At 44.5% G+C, this 22532-nt stretch overlaps 1 protein-coding gene across 4 annotated transcripts in view; it reads right to left on the bottom strand.

Annotated features, from left to right (window-relative positions):
* Nucleotides 1–1565: 1565 nt before the first annotated feature.
* The window catches only part of CSAD (cysteine sulfinic acid decarboxylase), a 25757-nt gene continuing 4790 nt past the window's right edge, over nt 1566–22532 (bottom strand). The window contains exons 2-16 of one of the 4 annotated variants that reach the window (XM_070410144.1): nt 13826–13964; nt 13428–13564; nt 13022–13148; nt 12852–12942; nt 11761–11867; nt 10986–11101; nt 10407–10486; nt 10061–10115; nt 5089–5205; nt 4949–5013; nt 4582–4663; nt 3967–4166; nt 3773–3824; nt 3307–3396; nt 1566–2411 (exon numbers count right to left, since the gene is read on the bottom strand). In XM_070410144.1, the coding sequence (XP_070266245.1) occupies nt 2238–2411; nt 3307–3396; nt 3773–3824; nt 3967–4166; nt 4582–4663; nt 4949–5013; nt 5089–5205; nt 10061–10115; nt 10407–10486; nt 10986–11101; nt 11761–11867; nt 12852–12942; nt 13022–13148; nt 13428–13553 (1482 nt within the window). In that variant the 5' untranslated portion in view covers nt 13554–13564; nt 13826–13964 and the 3' untranslated portion in view covers nt 1566–2237. Of the gene's footprint in view, nt 2412–3306; nt 3397–3772; nt 3825–3966; nt 4167–4581; nt 4664–4948; nt 5014–5088; nt 5206–10060; nt 10116–10406; nt 10487–10985; nt 11102–11760; nt 11868–12851; nt 12943–13021; nt 13149–13427; nt 13565–13825; nt 13965–22532 lie in introns of those variants that run through there. The other 3 variants (XM_070410145.1, XM_070410146.1, XM_070410147.1) reach the window with 3 other exon arrangements.

Raw genomic sequence — 22532 nt, 5'->3', positions numbered from 1 at the left:
CTAATTTCTTTATCGTAGCATCGAGGGTCTCATTAGTTTTCGTGAGGCTCTGCACAAATTTATGGCAAGCCCTCAAAATTGCGATTCTTAGCTCCATATCTTCCATTTCTGTCATGTTTTTTTGTCTCCGCATCTTATATGCTTTCTTGGTGCCCCCCCTTGTGGTCTCTGTGCGCAGTCTTGTTCTAGCCAAGCCTTAATTGTTGTAGTTAACACTAGAGGGATTTGACCACCAGGCCGACTGGCTGTAGGAATCAGCTGTGGAAAACGTCTGTCTTCTGGGGAGGCGTTATTCCAGCCTTTGCCTGAGGCGGTCGGCAAATGGTTGTGCGCAGGGCCTGGGCGGGGCGGGCTCAACAGGGCGGGGGGAGGGAGCAGCTATGGCCGCTCTCAGTCCATCCCCAGGGGCTCTGCCTCTCTGTCCCAACAACCGCTGCAAACCTCGGAGGGGCCGTAGCCAGACAGTCCCGCTTCTCCCGTTTGAGTCTGGGTCCCTAGAGACTCGCCCGGATCTGTAGCCCAGAGTCTGAGACTCGCTCCTGATTGAAAACGACAATCGCGCCCTCAGCCGCCAGCCCGCTTTGCGCGCGCACCACCTCACCACCGCACCGCCGTACCTTTAAATTTTCCACACTGCGCCTCCGCTGAGCGTCGGAATGCTGTTGTTTTTGCTTCTAGTTGAAGAGTCTCTCCTCAGCCAGCCTTCCCGTGGTTCTGGTTGATGTCCGCTCCAACTTTTAGTTGTATTTTTGAAGTGGTTGTCCACGGCGGCAGTCTCCGGTGTTTACCTATGCCGCCATCTTCCCGGTCTCTCTTCTATTTGCCTTTGAAAATAATTTTGGATGACTTTTACATGACCATGTTATTGTTTTCATAAATGGTATTTTTAGGAATTGGAAATAACAGAAAGTTCTGGTAGACTTGCCACTTGTCCTTAGTAACTTGTGTAACTGAACGCCTTTCCCAAAAAGTGACTGAGCAACACCAGCCCGGAATTGTAAGTGTAAAATGAGTGTTTTTACATAAGACAGTAGCAATGACAGGCGACGTAACAGTGGTTTGGTTGCTGTTTTTTAACTTGGTTTTCTGGGGTGTGTTTTTCTTTTTTATTTCTGTTTAAATTACAGAAGAAAATTTTTTCTTTTTTTGTTGGCAAGGATTTTTTAAAAATATTATTTTTATTGATTTCAGAGATAAAAACATCAATGATGAGAATCATGGACTGGCTGCCTGGGGATCAAACCCACAACCCTGGCATGTGCCCTGACCGGGAATCCAATCATGACCTCCTGGTTCATAGGTCGATGCTCAACTACTGAGCTACACCAGCCAAGCTGGTGAGAATTTTTAAGTGTAAGTGGATAAGGCTCTGGTCTCAAGATACAGTCAGTGCCCATTTTGTTTCAATGTCACTATAGTACAATTAATTTTAGAGTGCCTCCACTTTTGGTCTTTCCCCTCCCACTAAAGATTTTTGGGATCTTTCACTGCCTTTAAAAAAAATTTAATTTGTATTCTCCATTACTTGCTTGAAAGGTAACAAACTCCTAATCACACCAAAATAATATAGTTAAAATTTTAACTTTATTGTTTTTCTATTGTAAGAGTAATGCATATTCATTTTATGATAAAAGGAGGGAGCACAAAAGGCATAAAAAAGTTAAATTTATTTTTACTTTTTAGAGAGGGAGAGAGAGAGGAACATTCATGTGAGAGCATAACATCGATCGGCTGCCTCCTGCACACCCCCTACCAGGAATCAAACCGGCAACCTTTTGGTGCATGGGACAATGCCCGACCAAGTCATACCGGCCAGAGTAAGAAGTTAATTTCTAAATTGCCTGTAATACCATTTGAGGTAAAACTATTAACATTTTGGCCTATTTCATCAGTCTTTTTCTATGTATGTTTCAATATAGCTCAGATATTATAATATATAAAGTACTATATCCAGAGTTTTCAACATTATATTAAAATTGTTTTTCTCATATCAATAAACACCCTTTTTGTAAACATAATTCTAAAGGCAGCCTAACATTCCATCGTAAGAATATACTGTAGCTTATTAAACATTCTCCTAATATCTCATATTTAAGAGGAGAGTTAGTAGGTCAAAGGATATAAACATTATTACGGCCACTCTGTTTCCTAAAAAGATTGGTCTGGAGAACACAGGGAGGGGACACGCAGAGCCAGAGGGGAGGAAGGAGGGTCAAGGCCAGCAGTGAGAGGAGGACTCAGAGGTCCTGGCCTAGCCGTTCCAGCTCGTCGAGGAGGAAGTCCATATCGGCCTGGGTCAGCGCGGGGTTGGCCACGATCAAGCGGAAAAAATTGCCCCGGGTCCCATGGGGCTGGTAGCCGATCATCATGGAGCCCTCCTTCACCATGCGCTCCTTGAGTACTGGGGCCACCTGCGGAAGGATACAGAGAGTGTCAGCCTGGGGTCAGGTGAGGGCTGGGCCAGGTAACTTCCTGGCCATTGAGTTACCCAAGGTGCATTTCCCTCCGCCCCAGCCACCTTCCGGAGGCAGCTCATTGCTGTGATCCTGACCACGGCCCCAGTTCACCTTTTCCACCATGTCCAACCTGCTTGTCCTTCTCTACCGTCTGCTTTCTTCCTTATCTCACTTATCTCCAGGTTGGCACATTTTCTGTCAAATCCTAACTTTTCCCTGACTCCCAACACTGTTTTAGTCTAACTTCAAGCCTCTGTCATCCTTAACACCTTCTCCCCCTCTCTGAATTCCTGGAATATTTTTGCTCTGTACTCTGTGATCTAACATGCATATTTACAGGATTTCCTTGAACATACTGGTTTCAAATAGGTAACTCTTATTTTCCTAATATTATTCCTTAAGGGCAAGAACAATCTTGTCCTTTCAGGTCATCTGCAGCACCTACTACCAACCTATCAGAGGGATGGAGGACATATCTTCTCAGCTCCAGGAGGCAGGTCTGGACTGGCCTTGCTGGTTGTTTTTCCCCAGTATCAGTGAGTAAAGCTCTCTGTCCCGGACCTGAGCTCCCAGTACAACTCCCAGCACAGGGATCTATGTACACTGGTGACTTATCTGTAATGCCCTCTCTGTCTTCTGCTTACTTTCCAGAAACATTCCCAATTCTCCATCCACATCCCTGAGAAATGAGGACAAGTTGGTGTTTTCCAGTTCATGTCCCCAGCTCAGGAGCAGGAAACCAGCCAAGGGACCTGCCATGCCACCCACAGCCAGCAGGGGGCAGAAACACACCAGCTGCATCCATTTGCTCAACTAGGTTAACCAGAGCCCCAGGGAGGAGAAAGCCTACCTTAGCCAGCCTTTCACTGTAATCCAGACTCTCCTGCTTGCCCCGCAGGCTAGGAGGCACAAACCAGAAACACACATTGACAAACTCTGGCTGGAAGGAATGAGGAAGAGAAAGGTGTGAGCTGAGAAAGTGTCCCCTCTCACTGCTCCTCTGCGTCCAGCAGGGCTTTGCGTGTAGGAGAGACTACGAGGACATAGGAACAAAGAGAACAGGGTAGGTCAGTGATGGCGAATCTTTTGAGCTCGGCGTGTCAGCATTTTGAAAAACCCTAACTTAACTCTGGTGCCGTGTCACATATAGAAATTTTTTGATATTTGCAACCATAGTAAAACAAAGATTTATATTTTTGATATTTATTTTATATATTTAAATGCCATTTAACAAAGAAAAATCAACCAAAAAATGAGTTCGCGCGTCACCTCTGACACGCGTGTCACAGGTTCGCCATCACTGGGGTAGGTCATACCTCCATGACCAACTCAAATCCTTCCCGCTTCTTCATTTCCTCCGCCAGGTATCTTCAAATGGAGAGTGAGCAATCACAGGAGGAGGGGGAAAGAAAACAAGAGAGACCCAGATGACTGGAGAGGCACTGACAGCAGCAAAAGGCTTTGGGGAAGGGACCTGGGGAGGAGAACTGGAACCACCCACCACTCCTACCGGGCAAGGGCAAAGGCCTGGTTGACACGCTGCTCCAGCCCTTGCCCGCCCTGTGCCTTCCACATGAGCCACAACTTCAGACAGTCCACCCGGCGGCCACACTGCACCACCTTGTCTCCCGTGTCCAGGGCCACATCGTAGAACTTGTCCTGCTGGAAGAGGTAGCTGGCCTGGGACCCGTGGCAGCGCTTGAGCAGATTCTGTGGGTGGGTTGAGAGACTGTCAGACCCCACGCTCTCCACCCAGGTTTCCTCTAGCGCTTTCTTAGCTCAGTCTACCCATTCCTTTCCCTGGACCAGGCGGCACTGATGGGAGAGCTGCCAGCTGACTCAGACCCCTTTCTCTGGGTTTTCTCCTAACACCCAGAGTTCTTCCCAGACTCAACCCAGGATCCCTTCAATTGCAACTTCAAGCTGGAAACTTTTCCTTTGCCTGAAGACAGGCCATGGGGGAGTGAGAACCCACTACAGGGAGTTAGGGTGGCCACAGATACTCAGCTTCAGATGGGATGGTAAGTAGAACACAGCAAGGCCAGGACCCCTCTAAGGTTGGATAGAAAAGAAGACAAGGTCTAAGATGAGAGCAGGGACCAGGCCAGGGCTGGGGAAGGCTCACCGTGGTGTCACGGAGAAGGAGAGCTGAGCACTGCAGGCCTGCTGCGAGGAGCTTGTGGGGGTTCCAGGCCACGGAGTCAGCCCTGGGGTGGGCACAGCAAAGCTGGGTGAGCTGGCTCTTCCTCAAGCTGCCCAGCCAAGCTGCCTTCCCTTTCCAGACCTCAGTAAAAGGAGCTTCAGCCTCACCCCGCCCAGCAGCCAGGGAGAATTGCTATGTCTGCCACCTGAACTCCAGCCCCAGTCAACCATCTCTCCAAACCCCTCCCACCAACCTCCTTGCCCACTGCCATTGAAAGCTCCCTGACCATGACTGTTCTATGGATCAAGTATTTGAAAAGTGGGATGCAGGGAACAGGGGCTGTAGGCACCTCTGGATCCCATCCAGGAGATGTCTATGGGTCTGTGACAGCAGGACGCTTCCACCCCAGGCAGCCTGTGTAGCAGAAGGAACAGCACGGGCTTGGCCTCAGCTCAGCCCACCCCACCCTCAGGCCCAAGTCCTACTCACATCCACGTGCAGCCACAGTCCACGACGCTGGCACACGTCCGCAATTGCTTCCAGGGGATCAAAGGCCCCCAGAACAGTAGTCCCAGAGGTGGCACTGACCAGGAACGGCACAGCACCCTAATGCAAAAATGCAGAGAGAGAAAGAGGCTGTGCATCCAAAAAGCAACCCAGAGCCTGGTTGCTAGAGTCCAGCTCTGAACCCTCCGCATGCCTGACCGGGGTCCTTTCAACCTTACAAGGTACTACCATCCCCTTTAATTTGCAGGTGAGGACACTGAGATTCAGAGGTGTGAAGAAACCTGCCCCCAAGCTGCAGCTCCAGAGATGGAACCCAAACCTAGATCTGTCTGGTGGTCTATCTCCAAAACTCATACTCTTTCAAAAAATTTTAATGCCTTACTGGAAAATCAAATGATATTTTATAATTTCTAGTAGTACAAAAGTTTATAAAGAAATTGAACCCAGCAGGTGTGGCTCAGTGGTTGAGCGTCTACCTATGAACCTGGAGGTCACGATTACCTATGAACCAGGAGGTCACGGTTTGATTCCCAGTCAGGTCACATGCCTGAGTTGTGGGGCAATCCCCAGTGTGGGGCATGCAGGAGGCAGCTGGTCTATGATTCTCTCTCATCACTGATGTTTCTATCTCTCTTTCCCTCTACCTTCCTCTCTGAAATCAATAAAAATATCTTTTTTTAAAAAATAAATTGAGTTGATAGTAAAAAAAAAAAAATGTCACAAAGAAAAACCCAGGCCCAAATGGCTTCACTTATCAATTCTACCAAACATTTAAAAAAGAAGTGATACCAGTTCTTCACTGACTTCTAAAAAAAAAGTGAGAGGAGGAAACACTCCTGAATTCATCCTATGAGGCAAGTATTAACCTGCTACTTCAACCAGACAAAACATCACAAGGAAACTACAGATAACATCTCTTATGAATACAGATATAAAATCTAAAAGACACTAGCAAACTGAAGTAACAACATAAACAGAACAATACACCATGACAAAATGGGATTTGTTCCAGGAGTGCAAGCTTGGGTTAATACCCAAAATTCAATTAAAATAATATACCCAAATATGCCCTTATCAATAGGAAAAGGGCAGAAAACACATCTCAATGTGGTCTATTGATTATCTTAATAGAAACAGAAAAACATTTGAGAAAATTCCAACACTCCTTTATGATAAAAATACTCAACAATCTAGAAATTGAAGGGAACTTTCTCAACCTGATAAAGAGCAACTACAGAAACCACAGCTAGCCCAGCTGGTTCACTTGTTGGAGTGTTATCCCGTATACCAAAATGATGTGGGTTCCATTCCAGGTCAGGCACATACCTAGGTTGTGGGTTCGATCCCTAGTTGGGGTGCATACAGGAGGCAACTGGTCAATGCTTCTCTCACATCGGTGTTTCTCTCTCTCTCCCTTCCTGTGTCTCTAAAATAAAAAACACAAAACATACAAAAAAAAATACAAACCATAGCTAACATTATAATCAATGGTGAAAGACTAAAAGCCTTCACCCTCAGATCAGAAACAAGACAAGGACACCCACTCTCCTCACTTTTACTCAACATGGTACTGAGGTTCTAGCAGGGCAATTAGGTAAGAAAATAAAATAAGAGGCAATCAGATTGAAAAGGGAAAAAAAAGATCTGTTTATAGATAACATGATATTGTATCTATAAAATCCTAAGGAATCTGCTAAAACAACTATTAGAATTAGCCTTAGCCAGTGTGGCTTGGAGGTGAGAACATAGGGCCATGCACTGAAAGGGTTGCCTGTTTGATTCCCGGTCAAGTCTCTCTGTCTCTCCCCTCCTTCCCTCCATCCCTTCCACTCTCTAAAAATCAATGGAAAAAATATCCTCAGGTGAGGATTAACAACAACAAAACACATTAGAATTAATAAATGAGTTCAGCAAGTTTGCAGGGTATAAGAGCAATATTAAAAAGTCAATTAGAGCCCAGCTGCAGTGGCTCAGTGGTTGAGTGTTGACCTACGACCTATGAACCAGGAGGTCACAGTTCGATTCCCAGTCAGGGCATGTGCCCAGGTTTCGGGCTTGATTCCCAATTGAGCAGGAGGCAGCCTATCAGTGATTCTCTCTCATCATTGATGTTTCTATCTCTCTCTCCCTCTCCTTTCCTCTCTGAAATCAATTTAAAAAACAACAACACAAGCAACCAAAGAAAAAATAAATTGGACCTCATCAAATATAAAACTTTCGTGCTTCAAAGGACACCCTCAAGAATGTGAAAAGACGATGTAGAGACTGGAAGAAGATATTTGTAAATCATATATCTGATAAGAGATTTATATCTAGAATGGAAAAGAATAAGCACATGACAGGATGCTCAACATCATTAGTCATCAGGGAAATACTAATCAAAACCACAGCAAGATACCACTTCACACCCACTAAGATAGCTATAATCAGAAAGAGAAGTAACAGGTGTCAGTGAGGATGTGGAGAAATTGGAACCCTTTTATACAGTGCTGGTGGGATTATACACTGGAGCAGTCACTTTGAAAAACAGTCTGGTGGTTCCTCGAAGGTTAAATATAGAATTACCATATGGCTTAGCCATTCCACTACCAGGTATATAACCAGAAGAAATAAAAAAAAATATGTTCACATAAAAACTTGTACACAAATGATTAGAGCAGCACTACTTATAATATCCCCAAACTAGAAATAACCCAAATGTCCATCAACTAAGAAATTAATAAATAAAGTGTGGTATATCTATAGAATGGGATATTATTTAGCAATAAGAAAGAATGAAGAACTGGTACATGCTACAATATGAATGAACCTTGAAAACATGCTAAGCAAAAGAAGTCCATTACAAAAACCATGTATAGGACGATTCCATTTCTATGAAAAATCCAGAATAGATAAATCCATAGAGACAGCACGTAGATTTGTGGTTTCCTAATGGGAAAGAAGTATGGGAATATTGGAGACTGATGGCTAAAAGATATGGGGTTTCTTTTGAGAGTGATGAAAATATTCTAATATTTATTGTACTGATGGTTGCACAACTCTGTAAATATGTTTAAAACCACTGAATTGTACACTATAAGTGGGTAAATTGTATGGCATGAGAATGTAATTCTATCTTAATAAAGAAAGCTATTACTGCCTGACCAGCATGACTCAGTGGTTGAACACTGACCTATGAACCAGGAGGTCATGGTTCGACTTCTGATCAGGGAACATGCCTGGGTTGCCGGCTCAATTCTCAGTGGGAGGCATACAGAAGGCAGCCAACCAATGATTCTCTCCCATCATTGATGTTTCTATATCTCTCTCCCTCACCCTTCCTCTCTGAAATTAATAAAAAAATATTTTTTTCAAAAAAGCTATTACCCAGGCCGGGCCGGCATGGCTCAATGGTTGAGCATTGACCTATTAGCCAGGAGGTCATGGTTTGATTCCCGGTCAGGGGACATCCCCAGGCTCCAGGCTCTCATAAATCAATTAAAATATTTTAAAAATAAATAAGTAAATAATAAAAAATTAAAAGCTATTACCCAAAAAAGTTTATACAATAAAAGTGATACCCCACTGTTCTACTTTTTTAAAATTGATTTGAGAGAGAGAGGAAGGGAGACAGGGGTGGGGAAACAATAATTTGTTGTTCCACTTATACATTCATTGGTTGATTCTTTTTAAAAAAATATATTTTTATTGATTTCAGAGAGTAAGGGAGAGGAAGAGAGAGATAGAAACATCAATGATGAGAGAGAATCATTGATTGGCTCCCCCCTGCACACCCACTACTGGGGATGGAGCCCGCAACCCAGGCATGTACCCCTGACCGGAATCAAACCAGAGACCCTTCAGTCCGCAGGCCAACACTCCATCCACTGAGCCAAACCAGCTAGGGCCATTGGTTGATTCTTGTATGTGCCTTGACCGGTGATTGAACCCAAAATCTTGGTATATCAGGATGGCACTCCAACCAACTGAGCTACCCGGCCAGGGCCTACTCTACTGTTCTAATTGTTGCTCATACTGCTACTAGAGGTAACATCCCTATGTCAATAAATTCATATTGTTCCCAGTAACAATAGGCTCATCACACTGTCCTTCCTTTACTGCAATTTGCTATATAAACTTTATATATATATACAGACTTAAATATATAGTGGAGGTATTTTGATGTTAGTATCTATATCCCCACTTTATTCTTTTAAATGTCTACATAGTACTCCAATAATAATAACAACAATAATGGTAGCCAATATGTATAGTGCTTCATGGGCTCTAAATGCTTTACATATATTAATTCACTTAATCCTTACAATGATCCTATGTGATAACTTCTACATTATGCTCATCTTATAAAGGAAGAAACCAAGACACACAGATATGGTATCATAATTTATCTACTGATAGACATTAAATTTTTAAAAATTTTACACTTAGCTCCAGTGCACAGAATTCTAAGTACTGTGATGATTATTTATAGAATAGATCCTAGCAGTGGGACTCTGAATCAGTGGACAGATACATTTACAATTTATAGATAGTGCCAAAATGCCCTCCAAGATGGCTGCAGCCGTCCAATAGCCCCCGTGTGGAGGCCTCCACCCTTCCCACTTCGCACAGCCTGCACTCCTCACACCGGCCCACACATCCTCCCAAGGCTCTCTGCACCGACCCTCAGCTCACAGGAACCTTCCACCTACACCTAGGCCGCCAGCACCCTCTCTGTGGTGCCGCCTCGGAGTTCCACTCAGTGACTCAGTCCTGCTCCTGCCTGTGGGTCTCAGCAGGTTCCCGAGAGGACCGCAGAGTGTCCTTGGCCCTCAGGCTCTCTCAGTAGAGGCAGGCACCGAGATCAAGGAGAGGGATGAGGGTGCCTTGATCAGGGAGAGCCCAAAGAATCCTCCAAGAAAAGAACACTCCCAGCTCCACCCACACCACACCCCTGCACCCCTCACTCACTCACCTCAGCTTCGGCCAGACTGATCTGCCTCTCCAGATCCTCAGGGATCATCTTCCCTCTGGGAAAGAAAACCGAGTGGGTAACGGAGTAATTGCTCTCTAGGCCAGGAAGTGTTGAGAGCAGGGTAATGTGGGGTTCTCAATACAGAGGCCACAGTGTTGATCTTTTCCCTAAGACATCTCAGGGCACAGGGCAGGAGACTCTAGCACTGAGAGACAGAAGCAACTATTGTGTAGAAACAGAGAGTAAAGAGAAGTCCACCACAGGCGTGGGCCTGCGGCCAGAGCCTCTCACAGCAGGAAGGCATGCTGCACCAAGCCGGTCAGGGTCACAAGGACAGGACCATCACCTCTCATCTGCCTTGACCACTCGGACACTGTCGGTGCCAAGTCCCAGGAAAGCAGCTCCTTTATTGATGGAGTAGTGACACTGTGGAGAAAGACAGAGAGCATGTCAGGCTAGGGTGAGAGGCAGGGAGGATGGGGAGGAGAGAGAGACTAATAGAAGTCAAGTGTAAGATGTAATAGGTGAGATCCTGTAGACCTGGGCTCCTCAAGCATTCATGAGCCTTCAAATCGCCAGGGTCTTTGATTAAATGCAGAGTCAGATACAACAGGTCTGGGGTGAGGCCTGAAATTCTGCATTTCTAACAAACGCCTTGTGATACTGATGCTGCTGGTCCAAGCACCACCCTCTAGGTAGAAAGGGTGTGGACTGTGTCCACCTCACTAGCTGCCCTTTCCCATTCCCTCCCCCACAATTGAAGGCAAGGTGGATGGGAGCCCCTGATTCGAAGGAAGCACACACATTGGGGGCAGGCTGGCCTTGGAAGAGATGGGATTGGGCAGCAGAGAACCTGACAGATCTTGGACTCACTGGCTAGAGGTTAGAATCAGGAGCCCAGGGTAGACCTGTGCCTCTTCCCCACCTCCTTCGTTGTGAAGAGGGCCAGGGGTGGCAGTGCCCGGAGGCCCTTCTGCTTGCAATCAGGAAAGCGCTGATAGCGGGCCAGGTTCACGGCATACATGTTGGAGATAGAGCCACCTGTCATAGGGAGGGGATGGTGGCAAGAGGGACAGACAGTGGGTCAAAACTGGAGCTTGCCCCTCTTGACCTCTCTACCCAGAAGAACTGATTTAAAAAAACACGAAGGATTGGCTCCCAGGTCTCTACAAATGCCACGATAGCCCAGAACAGCCAGGGATCTAGATCCCCTGACTACCTCCTACATCAGTGATGGCGAACCTATGACACGCGTGTCAGAGGTGACACGCGAACTCATTTTTTTGGTTGATTTTTCTTTGTTAAATGGCATTTAAATATATAAAATAAATATCAAAAATATAAGTCTTTGTTTTACTATCAAAAAATTTCTATATGTGACATGGCATCAGAGTTAAATTAGGGTTTTTCAAAATGCTGTAACGCCGAGCTCAAAAGGTTCGCCATCACTGCCCTACATATCCTGGGCTGTCCCCAAGACAGCCCCCACCCGGAGAGAGCAGGCACTGGAGCATTGATCCCATGGGCTGTTTGGCAAACAGGGGGAGGCAGGGTATTGGGCAGCCTCTTTCTGGTGTGGCCAGAGCTTAGCTGGAGGGGAAGCAAAGAGCTCTAAGCCCTGCCAGCTTAGAGTAAGAGAATGGTGAGGAAGGAAGAACCCTTTAAAAGGCCAAAGAAAGACACCCCTCCTTCTCACATACCAGGGCAGAAGACCCCATCCCCAGAGCTCCAGCCCACCAACGCCCGGAGTTTTTTCAGCACCTCTTCTTCCATGAGTACAAACACGGGGGCGATTTCATAAGTGTACCTGCCAGGAGAAGGGACAATGAGAAAGGGGAAGGGACAGGGAAGGAGGCCAGGTGAGACTCTCAGAGGAGTCAGAGAGAGCAGGGGGTGAGAAGGAGTGAGGGAAGGGCCCAAAGAGAGGAAGGAGTTGGTGACAAAGAACCAAGGAAGCAAGAATGAGAAGAGGCCCTGGTTGGGTAGCTCAGCTGATTAGAGCAGGGGTCCTCAAACTACGGCCTGCGGGCCACATGCAAATACAAATATTGTATTTGTTCCCATTTTGTTTTTTTACTTCAAAATAAGATATGTGCAGTGTGCATAGGAATTTGTTCATAGTTTTTTTTTAAACTATAGTCCGGCCCTCCAACGGTCTGAGGGACAGTGAACTGGCCCCCTGTTTAAAAAGTTTGAGGACCCCTGGATTAGAGTGTCATTCAACACACCAAGGTTGCAAATTTGATACTCAGGTAGGCACATACAAGAATCAACCAATGGCCCTGGCCAATGTTTCTCAGTGGTTAGAGCGTTGGGGGGGTTCAATTCCCAGTCAAGAGCACGTACTGGTCATGGTGGCTACAGGAGGCAGTCAATCAATGTGTCTCCCTCATATCGATGTTTCTCTCTCTCTCTCTCTCCCTTCCTTCCACTCTCTCTAAAAAATCAATGGAAAAAATATCCTCAGGTGAGGACTGACAATAACAACAAAAAAATCAACCAATGAATACATAAATAAATGGAACAAATCAATGTTTCTCTCTCTCACTGTCTCCTTCTCTAAAAACCAATTAATAGATTTATTTATTTTTTTAAAGAATGAGAACAAACTAGGGTGAGGCAGGAGAAAGCTTAGAGAAAGGGAGCCTGAAGGGCACAAAGGGGAAGACTCTGCCAACAGAGACTTCCAGAAAACAGGGATGGGGAAAAATCATTTTCTTCCCCTCCCCCCAGGCATGTGCAAACCCATATCCTCCGAGGGGTGGTAGAAGGGGCCCTTGGCATGTCTCACTGGCTGGTGTTGAGGCTCTCGGTGACAATACGCCCGGCCAGGGCATGAGGATCCAACCCTGAGAAGAGCTGGTTGAAGAAGCGAGGGTGACCTGGAGAAGGGGACAGGGGGCTCAGAGTCGAGCTGGGTACAAACTCCAGACACTCTCCCCACCAGAACCCAGGACCCACAGGTCTTCACGCTGTAGCGGATCACAGCCTGGCACCGCTCCAGGATTTGCTCCTTTGACTCCCCCTGGCTCCGCAGCTCCAAATCCAGCAGCTGCTTCAGCTCCTCTGGCTCCTTCCACTCGCAGACCTAGGGGGAGAAGTGGGAAATTCTGGGGGCCCTTAGACACTCTATTGACTGCTGCCCAAACCACATCTCAGTATACACAAGACACCACCAACATGCACTTAAAGCAACAAGTCAGGAATATTTTTAAAACAACACATGAACAAGGGTAACTAAACACAGTAAGACCCAGTATATAATCCCTGAGGCACACAGTGGGAGAAGTCTGCGGCAAAGTCTTGTTGGGGGAGCAAAGTTCTGAGCCGCGTTGATGGGCAGAAAGAACAGGGAGAAAGGACCCACCTTCTCGGAAGCACTGGTCCCTTTCCAAATGACTTCATCCACAACAACCCCAAACACGTCCCGAAGCAAGGCTTCTGCAGCCACGGGGTCCCAGTCAAGGGAGGGGAGTGGTTTAGAGTCAGCCATCAGGATAAAATCTGTGAGCAGAGCAGGAGTTATTCCCTACTCAGCCTGCGTACCCCACCTGGACCTAACCAAGAACCCCAACCCCAATCCCTTAAGGAGCCTAAGGCCCCAGCCCTGCAGCTCAGTCCTGGCCCTCACTGTATAGACAAGGGCAAATGAGAGCATCCAGGGAGAAAGCCAGGAGAAACAGGTGAGAGGGAAGAAGGCAGTTAGCACAGATCAGGTGAAATCTAGTGGCCACTGCCCACCTAACGCAGCAACAAGAGGCTTACTTTTCTGCTCAGGTCTCTGTCCCGGTGAGCTGGAGGCAGGTTACACAATTTGCTTTTCAGAATGTTAGTACCAGGGAAGCAGAGGAAATGAGTACAGGCAGCAGTCACATGACCATGACATCACTCCCATGACCTTGCCCTAAAGAAAATGGACAGATTTGGGATAGGGACACTAGGTTAAGTCCTCTGAATAATCATTAGCTGGCATGAAGAAGGGGGAGATGAGATAAAAGGCAAAAACACGTGCCACATTAACATCAGGGTTAAGAGGAGCAGAGAGCCAGCAGAAAGAGTGGCTTTCCACCTGAACCAAAGGGCCCTGGATAGGGTTCCTGGGATATGTTTGGCAGCGAGACAAGAGCAAGGGGAGGGGAGACTGAGGTGGGGGAGGGAGCCTGAGAGAGACCAGTGGCGGCGAAACGGTTTAGGCAGGTCTCAGAGGCCAATCTCTGCATCCCGCCCCGCACAGTCTTTTCAGAACTGTCCCGATTTCTAAAGCCCTCTCCCAGAGCAGGAAGGAAAGGAGGTTACACTGAGGAAGCATTTTGTTAAACAAGTGTAACCCTGTGCCATGCAGGCTGAGAGTGCTCAATAAACAGGGAGTGGCTGTTTGAAGCGAACGCCAGCTGTGTTCATGACAGGGTGCTGGGGACTGAGAAAGCCTCCCTGTCCCAGTGGGAAGACACAGATGCACACGCAACAGTTATACCCAGGGCATGGCTGGGTGCTGACCCCAAGCATTATTCAGGAAAAGAGAAGGCTGAAGACTGGGGAAGATCAGAGTGGGACTGGAGCTGAATCTTGAAAGTGGGCAGGAGAATTCAGATTGGCGAAAAGGAGGAAGAGAGGCATGCAGGGGTAGGGGAGGAATGCCATGAGCTTACATCAGGAAGGAGTACGGCTTTTCTAAGGTCAGCGAAAGGGCCCAGCTGGCTGGAGGAAGGGTCTGCAAGAGTGATACAGGAGCACAGCTGCACAAGATTATGGGGAGCCTGGAGTGCCAGCCAGGCCAAGGAATCTAAATTTTATCCTGCAGAAAATGGGAAGTCACTGAAAGATTCCGTGTCAAGAAAAATGTGATGAAATTGATGCTCTCCAAAGACCAGTGTTAAGCAGCAGGATACAGAAGTAATGGGCTGTTGCCATAAACCAGACAAGAGGTGGTCCACACTGGAATAGGATGGTGTCCATAGGAAAGGACAGATACAGGAAGCTGCAGGCTTGGCCACTCACTAGATTACACTGAATTCAACACATACGGAATCTACGTTGGAGAAGGAAGAGTCAAAGATAACCTTGGGGTTTCAAGCCTGGGTGACTGGAAAAATAATCATCCCCCCGAAAGAAATTAGGGTGCAGAAAGGGGAAGCTGGAGGGAAAGTAAATGCCTATTTCTTGGAAACACTCATCCACGTGGAGGTGTCCTGGGGCTACAGATACTCATATGGAAGGTGGTCAGGCCGAGCTCTGATGAGATGCTAGAATAGAAAGCAAGTTTGAGAGTCAGGGTGCAGCTAAAGCCTTGTGACCAGCTCCTTCAAATTACCATTTGTTCCGATCAATGTCACATGCACTTTCTGAGCAGCACTTAAAAACATACGAAGAAGTGGAAAATTGGGTCTCTGAATGGTTTGCCTCAAAACAAGAAAAGTTCTATTGGGACGGTATCCACAAATTACCTAAAAGATGGGGGAAATGTGTAGCTAGCGATGGACATTACTTTGAATAAAGCACTTTTGATGTTTCTCTTGAAATTATCGTGTTTTCTTTGATTACAAAATCTGCATTTTTAACCGGTTAAGAGCCAATCCGCATTTGGGAACATTGGTGCAATTTCATGTGGTTGTGGATTTCAGTGTGACTCACCTTATGAATTCGGATTTTGTAATCACAACCAATGTGCCCTGACCTGGAATCAAACCAGCAACCTTTTGGTGCATGGGACGACACCCAACCGAGTCACACAGGCCAGGGCTAAGAGAACATTCTTTTGTTTGTTTGTTTGTTAATCCTCACCCAAAGGTATTTTTCCATTGATTTTTAGAAAGAGTAGAAAGGAAGGGGAGAGACAGAGAGAGAGACACACATCGATTGGTTGCCTCCCACATGCGCCCTGACCAGGGTCAGGATGAAGCCTGCAACTTGACAGGAATCAAACCGGAAACCCTTCCTCTGCAGGCCAATGCTCTATCCACTGAGTCAAACCAGCTAGGGCTAAGAGAACATTCTTATTCTTAGAAAACATGCTGAAACACACAGCAATAAAGGAGCAAAAATACTGTCAATTTCAGTTCAGAAAAAGACAATACTGTGTGCATGTATCTACAAACATTTTTAGAAAAATAAAAGCTCATAAAGTTCACCCTTTTAAAGGATACAACTCAGTGGTTTTGAAAAATTTATTCACAGTTGTGTCCTGATTACGTTATTTAATTCCAGACCATTTTCATCATCCCCAAAAGAAACCCCATAGCTACTAGCAGTCACTCTCTATACAAAAAGACTGAAAAAGATGGGGAAAGTCTTCAAAATATTAACTGTGGTTATTTTGGGTATTGGAATTATAATTTTTACTTTCTTATTTATATGCCTCTATATTTTTATAATTTTATATGATAATTTCAATTACTTATATAATTAAAATAAAGGTTATTTTTCAACAACAAAAAAAGATTAAGAAGGAATTAAGGGGCAACAAGAATTCCAAAATACACAAAGCTCCAGGCTCAAGGAATGACCCTAGTACAGTGGTCGGCAAACTGCGGCTCGCGAGCCACATGCGGCTCTTTGGCCCCTTGAGTGTGGCTCTTCCTAAGCCTTAGGAGTACCCTAATTAAGTTAATAACAATGTACCTACCTATATAGTTTAAGTTAAAAAAATTTGGCTCTCAAAAGAAATTTCAATCGTTGTACTGTTGATATTTGGCTCTGTTGACTAATGAGTTTGCCGACCACTGCCCTAGTACATCATGTGCTTTCCCAATTCCTCAACCCACTATCATCCCAAAGATGTGAGTGACAAAGGTAGCCATATACTGCTCAATTCTATCACAGAGCCCAGCTGGCTCTCAGAGAAAGGACTGGGTTTAGCTAGTTCAGCAAACATGGCTGAGTATTTACTAGTTGTCAGCTAAAAGGCCAGAAGGAAGGCTGGCAGGTAAAATGAAGGCATGCTCACCACAATAGATTTGAAGTTTATCATGGATAGGCAGGGCTAATGAACTCTGCTCAACTGGCCCAGAGTAGCCTTCAAAAAGGAAAAAACACTTAGGCTCTCCTTAAAGCTATAGAGAGCTGGTGCAGGAAAAAACTAATTGGTATTCATTACAATACCATTTGAATAAATGATGGAGTGGTCCTGAGAGAAGTGTGTACCAAGGAAGTCTGGGAAGGTCACACAGGAGGGGGCCTGCCTGTGGGCAAATGGATTAGGGAAGGAGCTTCTTAAAGCCCTTTCAGCCAGGCTTGTTAGAAAATGAAAACACTGATTCTATGGTATCTACTGACTCAACACCCACATTCATAGAGAGGCGCCTATTCTCTTTAAGTACCCATTGTGAGGGAGAGGACTAATTCTTAGCCTTCTTTAAGAAAAGCACCAAAACCCTAGATGGTTTGGCTCAGTGGATAGAGTGTCAGCCTGCAGACTGAAGGGTTTCGGATTAAATTCCGGGCAAGGGCACATGTCTGGGTTGTGGGCTTGATCCCCAGTGGGGGGCATGCAGGAGGCAGCCGATCAATGATTCTCTCTCAGCATTGATGTTTCTATCTCTCTCTCCCTCTTCCTTCTTCTCTGAAATCAATAAAAAAATATATATGTGTATATATATATATATATATATATTTTTTTTTTTATTTTTATTTTTATTTTTTTTTTTTAAAGAAAAGCACTAAATACAGCCAGGCCAGAGGTCACAGGTTCAATTCCTAGTCAGGGCACATGTCCAGGTTGCAGGGTAGATCCCAAGTGGGGGACATGCAAGAGGCAGTCAATCAATGATTCTCTCTCATCACTGATGTTTCTTTCTCTTCCTCTCTCTCTCTCTTTCTCTCTCTCTCTCTCTCTCTCTCTTTCTCCCTTCCTCTCTGAAATAAATTTTAAAAGGCACCAAATACAAAATAGGCACTCAAAAAAAAAAGTTAAGTTTTCATCTTCCCCACTCTTCCCTCCCTTCCCCCAGGTCTTGCACAAAGGCACTCAATAAACATTTGGTGAATCAATAATTTTCAAGTACAGAAAAATAATACTGCATTCCACTAACATTTGGTTTGCATAAACCAAAAAAAATCTATACTAATGATTACTTAGAAGATTTGCAAAATATTCTTTTCTTCTCAAAGCCTTCTCATCTATAATCTCATTATTTCCTCACAGTAGTGCTAGAAATTAGTCTGAAAAGGTATTTATTTATTTATTTACTTATTTATCTTCATTTTCAAGATGAGGTCTCTTGGGCCAGATAGAATTAACTTGTCTAAGATTACAAAGGTAATATGGGAGCAAGCCTAGATTGCTGATTTCTGACTTCTAGGCTAGTACCTATTAGTCCCTTTTAAGTATGGTATTTCTAACTACCCCTCACCATACACAAAAATAAACTGCAGCTGACACAAAAGATATAAACTAAAAATATACAAGTATAAGAATACCAAAAGGAAATTTTTTTTTTAATATATTTTATTGATTTTTTTTTTTACAGAGAGGAAGAGAGAGGGATAGAGAGTTAGAAACATCGATGAGAGAGAAACATCGACCAGCTGCCTCCTGCACATCTCCTACTGGGGGTGTGCCCGCAACCAACGTACATGCCCCTGACCGGAATCGAACCCAGGACCCTTCAGTCCGCAGGCCGACGCTCTATCCACTGAGCCAAACCGGTTTCGGCACCAAAAGGAAATATTTTTATAATCTTGAAGTAGCATGTCATAAAAACCCAAAAGCCACAGGCAGATTTGACTAGGTAAAAAATTTTTAAAAGTCTGTGTAAAGACAGACACCATTAAATTGGTTAAAGATCACTGATGGCTTTATTTTCCCCCAACTCGGTGTATTCCAAAATGGTTTTTCCTCTCCTTGCAATTATTGCTCTCCATGTAATTTTTAAAATAAGTTTAGCCCTGGACAGTTTTCTCAGTGGTTAGAGAGTTGGCCTGCAGACCTAAGGGTCTTAGGTTCAATTCCTAGTCAAGAGCATATACCTTGGTTGCAGCTTTGATCCCCAGTTTGGGAGGCAACCAGTTATATCTCTCTTTTTCTCTTTCACACCCCTCCTCCCTCCCTTCCTCTCTCTCTTAAGATCAATGAAAAAAAAAATATCCTCAGATGAGGATTAAGAAAAACACAAAACAAAATAAGTTGCCCTAACTGGTTTGGCTCAATGGATAGAGCCTGCGGACTCAAGGGTCCCAGGTTCGATTCCGGTCAAGGGCATGTACCTTGGCTGCGGGCACATCCCCAGTAGGGAGTGTGCAGGAGGCAGCTGATCGATGCTTCTCTCTCATCGATGTTTCTAGCTCTCTATCCCTCTCCCTTCCTCTGTGTAGAAAATCAATAAAATATATTTTTTTTAAAAAAAATAAATTTAAGTTCCATGAAAAGTCCTGTTTTAATTAGAATTTAACAACATATAACAAAAACCTAGGTCTCTATGATATTAAGTCTTCCTACTAATGGACATGGTAAAACTCTCCATTTAATCAAGCCCTTAGCCCTTTTTGTCTTTCTCTAAAATAGTATGATTTTTTAAAATACTATATGACTTGAAGTTTCCTGTTAAATTTATTTCTAGAAATGTCAAAACTTTTATTGTGAATGAGATTATGACATTTTTATGGTTGGTTATTGCTGTTATATTATATAATTTGTTAATCTTACATCTGGCCATGCTACTAAACTCACTAGTTTTACTATTTTGTCAATTAAGTCTCTTTGTAGATGAATATATGAAAATGATGAGATTTTTTTTGAGTGGCCAGGAGCTCTAGCAGTATAATCGTTTTGATAGTAAACATTCTTGTTTTGTGCCTATATAGGAATGTTACAAGTTTTTTCCATAAAGCATAACTTTTGCTCTGAAAAAAAAGTTGAAAGATAAATGAAAATCCAAGAGAAAATATTTTAAATGCATCTGATAAATAAAAAGTTAATATAACATAGAGAAGATTTCTACCAGTCAATAGGAAATAGAGAAATGACTACTTTTCTTAAGGGGTAAAAGATGAACAGGCAGTGAAACAATGAAAATGGTAAAAAACAGTAACAAAAAAAAAACCAACAAAAACAAGAGATTCGAGGAACCAAGATAGCGGCATAGGTAAACACCGAAGATTGCTGCCTCGCACAACCACTTCAAAAATACAACTAAAAGACGGAACAGACATCACCCAGAACCACAGGATGGCTGGCTGAGGGTAAATTCTACAACTAGAAGGAAAGAGAAAACCATACCAAGACTCAGAAGAGGTGCAGTGCGGAAGTCAAATACTAAGGTGCAGAGGTGCGCACGGAGCGGGCTTGCGGCTGAGGGCGCGGTTGTCTGTTTCAATCGGGAGGGAGTCTCAGGCTCTGAGCTCCAGATCCGGGAGAGTCTCTAGGGACCCAGACTCACACGGGAGAAGTGGGACTGTCTGGCATTGGTCAGAACTCGAGGGCAGCTTTCTCTCCGAGGTTTGCAGCGGTTGCTGGGACTCTGAGAGGCAGAGCCCCTGGGGACGGGACTGAGAGCAGCCATAACTGCTCGCTCTGCCTGCCCTGTTGATCCCGTGGGACCCGTCCTGCCCAAGCCCTGCACAGAGGCATTTGCCGGATAGCCTCAGGCAAAGGCTAGTTTAGCACCTCCCTAGAGGACAGAAGTTCTCCCACTGCAGACACAGCTGATTCTCACAGCCACTTGGCCTGGAGGTCAAATCCCCCCTGTATTACCTACAACAATCAAGGCTTAACTACAACAAGACTGCGCACAAAGACCACTAGGGGGTGCACCAAGAAAGCATAAAAAAATGCGGAGACAAAGAAACAGGACACAAATGACAGAAATGGAGGATATAGAGCTCAAAACCACACTTTTAAGATCTTTCAATAATTTTCTAGAAACTGCTGATAAACTTAATGAGATCTACAAGAAATCTAATGAGACCCTCGATGTTGTGATAAAGAACCAACTAGAAATTAAGCATACACTGACTGAAATAAAGAATACTATACAGACTTCCAACAGCAGACCAGAGGAGCGCAAGAATCAAGTCAAGGATTTGAAATGCGAAGAAGCAAAAAAACACCCAACCAGAAAAGCAAAATGAAAAAAGAATCCGAAAATACAAAGATAGCCTAAGGAGCCTCTGGGACAGCTTCAAGCATACCAACATCAGAATTATAGGGGTGCCAGAAGATGATATAGAGCAAGATATTGAAAACCTATTTGAAGAAATAATGACAGAAAACTTCCCCTACCTGGTGAAAAAAATAGACTTACAAGTCCAGGAAGCGCAGAGAACCCCAAACAAAAGGAATCCAAAGAGGACCACACCAAGACACATCATAATTAAAATGCCAAAAGCAAAAGACAAAGAGAGAATCTTAAAAGCAGCAAGAGAAAAACAATCAGTTACCTACAAGGGAGTATCCATACGATCGTCAGCTGATTTCTCAACAGAAACTTTGCAGGCCAGAAGGGAGAGGCAAGAAATATTCAAAGTGATGAATACCAAGAACCTACAACCAAGATTACTTTATCCAGCAAAGCTATCATTCAGAATTGAAGGTCAGATAAAGAGCTTCACAGATAAGAAAAAGCTAAAGGAGTTCATCACCACCAAACCAGTATTATATGAAATGCTGAAAGGTATCCTTTGAGAAGAGGAAGAATGCCGAAACCGGTTTGGCTCAGTGGATAGAGCGTCGGCCTGCGGACTGAAAGGTCCCAGGTTCGATTCCGGTCAAGGGCATGTACCTGGGTTGCGGGCACATCCCCAGTGGGAGATGTGCAGCAGGCAGCTGATCGATGTTTCTCTCTCATCGATGTTTCTAGCTCTCTATCTCTCTCCCTTCCTCTCTGTAAAAAATCAATAAAATATATTTTTTAAAAAAAAGAAGAGGAAGAAGAAGAAAAAGGTAAAGATACAAATTATGGACAACAAATATGCATCTATCAACAAGTGAATCTAAGAATCAAGTGAATAAATAATCTGATGAACAGAATGAACTGGTGATTATAATAGAATCAGGGACATAGAAAGGGAATGGACTGACTATTCTTGGGGGGGAAAGGGGTGTGGGAGATGCACGAAGAGATTGGACAAAAATCATGCACCTATGGATGAGGACAGTGGGTGGGGAGTGAGGGCGGAGGGTGGGGTGGGAACTGGGAGGAGGGGAGTTATGGGGGGGAAAAAGAGGAACAAATGTAATAATATGAACAATAAAGATTTAATTTAAAAAACAACAACAAGAGATGCTCTTATGCTAAGCAAAATAAGCCAGTCAGAGAAAGATAAATATCACGTGATCTCACTCATTTATGGAATATAATGAACAACATAAACTGATGAACAAAAATAGAACCAGAGACATCGAAGCATCAAACAAACGGTCCAATCTATGAGGGAAGACAGGCGGTAAGAGGTTAAGAGAGCAACAAAAGGATTTGTATGCATGCATATGAGCATAACCAATGGACACAGACAGTAGGGGGATAAGGATATGTGCTAG

This window comes from Myotis yumanensis, unplaced genomic scaffold (genome assembly GCF_028538775.1).
Source record: "Myotis yumanensis isolate MYYU_CA2020_CCGP unplaced genomic scaffold, mMyoYum1.0.hap1 SCAF_3, whole genome shotgun sequence".
In the NCBI taxonomy this organism is placed as follows: domain Eukaryota; kingdom Metazoa; phylum Chordata; class Mammalia; order Chiroptera; family Vespertilionidae; genus Myotis; species Myotis yumanensis.
This window is presented reverse-complemented; position numbering and strand designations above follow the sequence as displayed.